The 8,102-nt window shown below is 45.2% G+C and overlaps 1 protein-coding gene across 1 annotated transcript in view; it reads left to right on the top strand.

The window, feature by feature from the left end:
- Nucleotides 1-2,407: 2,407 nt before the first annotated feature.
- LOC149443472 (DNA (cytosine-5)-methyltransferase 3A-like) overlaps nucleotides 2,408-8,102 on the top strand; it is a 94,018-nt gene continuing 88,323 nt past the window's right edge. Inside the window, exons 1-2 of the mRNA XM_089655704.1 lie at nucleotides 2,408-2,459; nucleotides 7,970-8,044. Of these exons, the coding sequence (XP_089511830.1) occupies nucleotides 2,408-2,459; nucleotides 7,970-8,044 (127 nt within the window). The remainder of the gene's footprint in view (nucleotides 2,460-7,969; nucleotides 8,045-8,102) is intronic.

Raw genomic sequence — 8,102 nt, 5'->3', positions numbered from 1 at the left:
TAATTCGCTCTATCTATCATTCGCTCTATAATTCGCTCTATCTATCTATCTATCTATCTATCTATCTATCATTCGCTCTATAATTCGCTCTATCGCTCTATAATTTGCTCTATCTATCTATCTATCGCTCTATAATGCGCTCTATCGCTCTATAATTCGCTCTATCGCTCTATAATTCGCTCTATAATTCGCTCTATAATTCGCTCTATGGCTCTATAATTCGCTCTATAATTCGCTATATCGCTCTATAATTCGCTCTATAATTCGCTCCATCGCTCTATAATTCGCTCTATCGCTCTATAATTCGCTCTATAATTTGCTTTATCGCTCTATAATTCGCTCTATCGCTCTATAATTCGCTCTATAATTCGCTCTATCGCTCTATAATTCGCTCTATAATTCGCTCTATAATTTGCTCTATCGCTCTATAATTCGCTCTATAATTCACTCTATCGCTCTATAATTCGCTCTATAATTTGCTCTATCGCTCTATAATTCGCTCTATAATTCGCTCTATCGCTCTATAATTCGCTCTATAATTCGCTCTATCTATCTATCTATCATTCGCTCTATAATTCGCTCTATCTATCTATCATTCGCTCTATAATGCGCTCTATCGCTCTATCATTCGCTCTATCTATCTATCGCTCTATAATTCGCTCTATCTATCTATCATTCGCTCTATAATTCGCTCTATCTATCGCTCTATAATTCGCTCTATCGCTCTATAATTCGCTCTATCGCTCTATAATTCGCTCTATCGCTCGCTCTATAATTCGCTCTATAATTTGCTCTATCGCTCTATAATTCGCTCTATCGCTCTATAATTCGCTCTATAATTCGCTCTATAATTCGCTCTATCCCTCTATAATTCGCTCTATCGCTCTATAATTCGCTCTATAATTTGCTCTATCACTCTATAATTTGCTCTATCGCTCTATAATTCGCTCTATAATTCGCTCTATCGCTCTATAATTTGCTCTATAATTCGCTCTATCGCTCTATAATTTGCTCTATAATTCGCTCTATCGCTCTATAATTCGCTCTATAATTCGCTCCATCGCTCTATAATTCGCTCTATCGCTCTATAATTCGCTCTATAATTTGCTTTATCGCTCTATAATTCGCTCTATCGCTCTATAATTCGCTCTATAATTCGCTCTATCGCTCTATAATTTGCTCTATAATTTGCTCTATAATTTGCTCTATCGCTCTATAATTCGCTCTATAATTCACTCTATCGCTCTATAATTCGCTCTATAATTTGCTCTATCGCTCTATAATTCGCTCTATAATTCGCTCTATCGCTCTATAATTCGCTCTATCTATCTATCTATCATTCGCTCTATAATTCGCTCTATCTATCTATCATTCGCTCTATAATGCGCTCTATCGCTCTATCATTCGCTCTATCTATCTATCGCTCTATAATTCGCTCTATCTATCTATCATTCGCTCTATAATTCGCTCTATCTATCGCTCTATAATTCGCTCTATCGCTCTATAATTCGCTCTATCGCTCTATAATTTGCTCTATCGCTCGCTCTATAATTCGCTCTATAATTTGCTCTATCGCTCTATAATTCGCTCTATCGCTCTATAATTCGCTCTATAATTCGCTCTATAATTCGCTCTATCCCTCTATAATTCGCTCTATAATTCGCTCTATAATTCGCTCTATAATTCGCTCTATAATTTGCTCTATCACTCTATAATTTGCTCTATCGCTCTATAATTCGCTCTATAATTCGCTCTATCGCTCTATAATTTGCTCTATAATTCGCTCTATCGCTCTTTAATTTGCTCTATAATTCGCTCTATCGCTCTATAATTCGCTCTATAATTCGCTCTATCGCTCTATAATTCGCTCTATCGCTCTATAATTCGCTCTATAATTCGCTCTATCTATCTATCTATCATTCGCTCTATAATTCGCTCTATCTATCTATCTATCTATCTATCTATCTATCTATCTATCTATCTATCTATCTATCTATCTATCTATCTATCTATCGCTCTATAATTCGCTCTATCTATCTATCATTCGCTCTATAATTCGCTCTATCTATCTATCATTCGCTCTATAATTCGCTCTATCTATCGCTCTATAATTCGCTCTATCTATCGCTCTATAATTCGCTCTATCGCTCTATAATTCGCTCTATCTATCGCTCTTTAATTCGCTCTATCTATCTATTGCTCTATAATTCGCTCTATCTATCTATCGCTCTATAATTCGCTCTATCTATCTATTGCTCTATAATTCGCTCTATCTATCTATCGCTCTATAATTCACTCTATCTATCGCTCTATAATTCGCTCTATCTATCTATCGCTCTATAATTCGCTCTATCTATCTATCTTTTCCCAGAAATAGCAGCCAGCTTCATCTATGGAGAGACGGAACATGGCGGCTGAGCCTGGAGGTAGCGGGAGTTCTGACTGGCCAAGCCCCGAAGGTGAGATAATATGGGATGGGAGGGAAGTGGGGGGAGGTTGGGCCCCACAGATACTATTGGGTGGGATGAGCAGAAAGAACATCTGTGGATTCCGGGAGACCACGTACATGTTACCATGGGAATTACTAATCTATTAGATCGGGGGTCATGGGCCACATGCGGCCTGCCACGAGGGTTAGTGGCGTATGCTCAATGTCCCCAGATTGAAGATTCAGGTCTATGGTCTCTGCCTCATAATCTCCAGCAAAGGACCTTCCTCCATCCATCCCCACTGCTACAGTCACACTTTAAGTCAACCATACTTGAATCAAAATTTGACCGAATTTTGACCCATGTATGGGCAGGGAGGGTGTTCAGAAGTTGATCTACAGATAGACTTCTGTACAACTGCCCTGTCATTTTTTGTTGCACGATCAGCACTGCAGGCTATATCTGGCAGTTTACTGTACCTCAGACTCGGATTGTGGTCAGTAGGGGTAGAAAATGTCCCGGGCCCAGCATCAGTGAGAATAAACATGGCTTCAAGGTTGGTGGTTAGTAGGAGGAGTATTGCCCCATAATTGGAATCAGTGGAAGGAATATTGCCCCATCATTGGTATCAGTGGGAGGAATAGTGTCCCATCATTGGTATCAGTGGAGGAATAGTGCCCCATCATTGGTATCAGTGGGAGGAATAGTGTCCCATCATTGGTATCAGTGGAGGAATAGTGCCCCATCATTGGTATCAGTGGGAGGAATAGTGCCCCATCACTGGTGTCAGTGGGAGGAATAGTGCCCCATCATTGGTATCAGTGGGAGGAATAGTGCCCCATCATTGGTATTAGTGGGAGGAATAGTGTCCCATCATTGGTATCAGTGGGAGGAATAGCGCCCCATCATTGGTATCAGTGGAGGAATAGTGCCCCGTCATTGGTATCAGTGGGAGGAATAGCGCCCCATCATTGGTATCAGTGGAGGAATAGTGCCCCATCATTGGTATCAGTGGGAGGAATAGTGCCCCATCATTGGTATCAGTGGGAGGAATAGTGCCCCATCATTGGTATCAGTGGGAGGAATAGTGCCCCATCATTGGTATCAGTGGGAGGAATAGTGCCCTATCATTGGTATCAGTGGGAGGAATAGTGCCCCATCATTGGTATCAGTGGGAGGAATAGTGTCCCATCATTGGTGTCAGTGGGAGGAATAGTGCCCCATCATTGGTATCAGTGGGAGGAATAGTGCCCCATCATTGGTATCAGTGGGAGAAATAGTGCCCCATCATTGGTATCAGTGGGAGGAATAGTGCCCCATCATTGGTATCAGTGGGAGAAATAGTGTCCCATCATTGGTATCAGTGGGAGGAATAGCGCCCCATCATTGGTATCAGTGGAGGAATAGTGCCCCGTCATTGGTATCAGTGGGAGGAATAGTGCCCCATCATTGGTATCAGTGGGAGGAATAGTGCCCCATCATTGGTATCAGTGGGAGGAATAGTGCCCCATCATTGGTATCAGTGGGAGGAATAGTGTCCCATCATTGGTGTCAGTGGGAGGAATAGTGCCCCATCATTGGTATCAGTGGGAGGAATAGTGCCCCATCATTGGTATCAGTGGGAGGAATAGTGCACCATCATTGGTATCAGTGGGAGGAATAGTGCCCCATCATTGGTATCAGTGGGAGAAATAGTGCCCCATCATTGGTATCAGTGGGAGGAATAGTGCCCCATCATTGGTATCAGTGAGAAGAATAGTGCCCTATCATTGGTGTCAGTGGGAGGAATAGTGCCCCATCATGGGTATCAGTGGGAGGAATAGTGCACCATCATTGGTATCAGTGGGAGGAATAGTGCCCCATCATTGGTGTCAGTGGGAGGAATAGTGCACCATCATTGGTATCAGTGGGAGGAATAGTGCCCCATCATTGGTATCAGTGGGAGAAATAGTGCCCCATCATTGGTATCAGTGGGAGGAATAGTGCCCCATCATTGGTATCAGTGAGAAGAATAGTGCCCCATCATTGGTGTCAGTGGGAGGAATAGTGCCCCATCATGGGTATCAGTGGGAGGAATAGTGCCCTATCATTGGTATCAGTGGAGGAATAGTGGCCCATAATTGGAATCAGTGGAAGGAATAGTGCCCCATCATTGGTATCAGTGGGAGGAATAGTGCCCCATCATTGGTATCAGTGGGAGGAATAGTGCCCCATCATTGGTATCAGTGGGAGGAATAGTGCCCCATCACTGGTATCAGGGGGAGGAATAGTGTCCCATCATTTGTATCAGTGGGAGGAATAGTGCCCCATCATTGGTATCAGTGGGAGGAATAGTGTCCCATTATTGGTATCAGTAGGAGGAATAGTGCCCCATCATTGGTATCAGTAGGAGGAATAGTGCCCCATCATTGGTATCAGTGGGAGGAATAGTGCCCCATCATTGGTATCAGTGGAGGAATAGTGCCCCATCATTGGTATCAGTGGGAGGAATAGTGCCCCATCATTGCTATCAGTGGGAGGAATAGCGCCCCATCATTGTTATCAGTGGGAGGAATAGCGCCCCATCATTGCTATCAGTGGGAGGAATAGCGCCCCATCATTGTTATCAGTGGGAGGAATAGTGCCCCATCATTGGTATAGGTGGGAGGAATGGTGCCATATCATTGGTATAAGTGGGAGGAATGGTGCCCCATCATTGGTGTCAGTGGGAGGAATGGTGCCCCATCATTGGTGTCAGTGGGAGGAATGGTGCCCCATCATTGGTATCAGTGGGAGGAATGGTGTCCCATCATTGGTATCAGTGGGAGGAATGGTGTCCCATCATTGGTATCAGTGGGAGGAATGGTGTCCCATCATTGGTATCAGTGGGAGGAATAGTGCCTCATCATTGGTATCTGTCAGGTACTGACTGACGGTGACTCTAGAGATCCACAGGCCGGGATTCCCCAGGGCACGGAGTCTAAGCCTCAGTCTGCTTATTCACCAGAGCCCCTGATGGTGGGGATGGACTTGGAGCAGGCTGAGACCCGGTTGCGGCCCCCGGGTGCACCTAGCTGTGGTAGAAGTCAATGCCAGTGGCACGTAGCAGATAAGAGCCTGCTGTGAAGGGCGGAGCAGATCCGCGCAGGATGGATGGATGACACCGTGGAGGGATAGCGAAGTCAAACAGGCCAGGTCGGTAACAGTGGAGGCGAAACGGTACAGAGCAGTAGGCAGAGAGTAGTCGGGTCACAGGCCAGGTTCAGCAGCAGGAGGTCAGATAATCAGGAGCAGGGAGAAGAGAAGTCAAGACGAGCCAGGGGTCAGGGCAGGAGATGGTCAACAGCAATCAGGGTCAGGCTAGGCCAGTAACAAAGCAATCTCAGGAACAGAACGAGCAGGAACAACAGGAACAAGACCATAGGGCAATGTGAGCATTGCAAGAGCTGGTTTAAATAGCCCACCCAGTGCCGACAGGTGCGCCTGGGTCCTAGTGCCTGCCTGGTGCCGTCATTGGTGACAGGCGCGCCTGGGTCCTAGTGCCCGCATGTCTGTATGTCTTGTGCAGATTCGTGCGCCGCAGCGATCTTCTCGTTCCCTGACAGTATCAGTGGAGGAATAGTGCCCCATCATTGGTATCAGTGGGAGGAATAGTGTCCCATCATTGGTATCAGTGGGAGGAATAATGCCCCATCATTGGTATCAGTGGAGAAATAGTGTCCCATCATTGGTATCAGTGGGAGGAATAGCGCCCCATCATTGATATCAGTGGGAGGAACAGTGTCCCATCATTGGTATCAGTGGGAGGAATAGTGTCCTATCATTGGTATCAGTGGGAGGAATAATGCCCCATCATTGGTATCAGTGGAGGAATAGTGCCCCATCATTGGTATCAGTGAGAGGAATAGTGCCCCATCATTGGTATCAGTGGAGAAATAGTGTCCCATCATTGGTATCAGTGGGAGGAATAATGCCCCATCATTGGTATCAGTGGAGAAATAGTGTCCCATCATTGGTATCATTGGGAGGAATAGCACCCCATAATTGGTATCAATGGGAGGAATAGTGCTCCATCATTGGTATCAATGGGAGGAATAGTGCTCCATCATTGGTATCAGTGGGAGGAATAGTGTCCCATCATTGGTATCAGTGGGAGGAATAGTGCCCCATCATTGGTATCAGTGAGAAGAATAGTGTCCCATCATTGGTATCCGTGGGAGGAATAGCGCCCCATCATTGGTATCAGTGGGAGGAACAGTGTCCCATCAATGGTATCAGTGGGAGGAATAGTGTCCTATCATTGGTATCAGTGGGAGGAATAATGCCCCATCATTGGTATCAGTGGAGGAATAGTGCCCCATCATTGGTATCAGTGAGAGGAATAGTGCCCCATCATTGGTATCAGTGGAGAAATAGTGTCCCATCATTGGTATCAGTGGAGGAATAGTGCCCCGTCATTGGTATCAGTGGGAGGAATAGTGCCCCATCATTGGTATCAGTGGGAGGAATAGCACCCCATCATTGGTATCAATGGAAGGAATAGCGCTCCATCATTGGTATCAGCGGGAGGAATAGTGCTCCATCATTGGTATCAGTGGGAGGAATAGTGCCCCATCATTGGTATCAATGGAAGGAATAGCGCTCCATCATTGGTATCAGCGGGAGGAATAGTTCCCCATCATTGGTATCAGTGGAGGAATAGTGCTCCATCATTGGTATCAGTGGGAGGAATAGTGTCCCATCAATGGTATCAGTGGGAGGAATAGTGCCCCATCATTGGTATCAGTGGGAGGAATAGTGCCCCATCATTGGTATCAGTGGGAGGAATAGTGCCCCATCATTGGTGTCAGTGGGGGGAATAGTGCCCCATCATTGGTATCAGTGGGAGGAATAGTGCTCCATCATTGGTATCAGTGGGAGGAATAGTGCCCCATCATTGGTGTCAGTGGGAGGAATAGTGCCCCATCATTGGTGTCAGTGGGGGAAATAGTGCCCCATCATTGGTATCAGTGGGAGGAATAGTGTCCCATCATTGGTATCAGTGGGAGGAATAGTGTCCCATCATTGGTATCAGTGGGAGGAATAGTGCCCCATCATTGGTATCAGTGGGAGGAATAGTGCCCCATCATTGGTATCAGTGGGAGGAATAGTGCCCCATCATTGGTATCAGTGGCAGGAAAAGCGCCCCATCATTGGTATCAGTGGGAGGAATAGTGCACTATCATTGGTATCAGTAGGATGAATAGTGCACCATTGTTGGTGTCAGTGGAAGGAATAATGCACCATTGTTGTCAGTGGGAGGAATGGGGCCTTGTATCATTCTGGCAAAGGGCCACAGTTTGGAGACCTCTGGTCTATCACATCAAATCCCAATAAAATACATTTTACGTTTTTGGTTGTAACATGACAAAATGTGGAAAATTTCAAGGGGTATGAATACTTTTTCAAGGCACTGTATCAGCTTGTTGGTCATCCTACTACCAAACCCAGCAAAATGGTTTTGGTTGGGATTTAAAAGAGAAACGATCCTGATTTATATTTCAATTTCTCTTTTATGTAAGGCTACATTTATGTGGACTCTGATGACAATGAAGACTGTGTGGAACTGGTAGAAGAAGAAACATCTCAGACCAAAGGTAAGCCAATTTGGCTGCATGTCATGTTCAGATTTTTCGCTGTCTTTGGATCATTGGA

Source organism: Staurois parvus, unplaced genomic scaffold (genome assembly GCF_062004578.1).
Source record: "Staurois parvus isolate SC_StPar_1 unplaced genomic scaffold, SC_StPar_1.0 ptg000860l, whole genome shotgun sequence".
In the NCBI taxonomy this organism is placed as follows: Eukaryota; Metazoa; Chordata; class Amphibia; order Anura; family Ranidae; genus Staurois; species Staurois parvus.
This window is presented reverse-complemented; position numbering and strand designations above follow the sequence as displayed.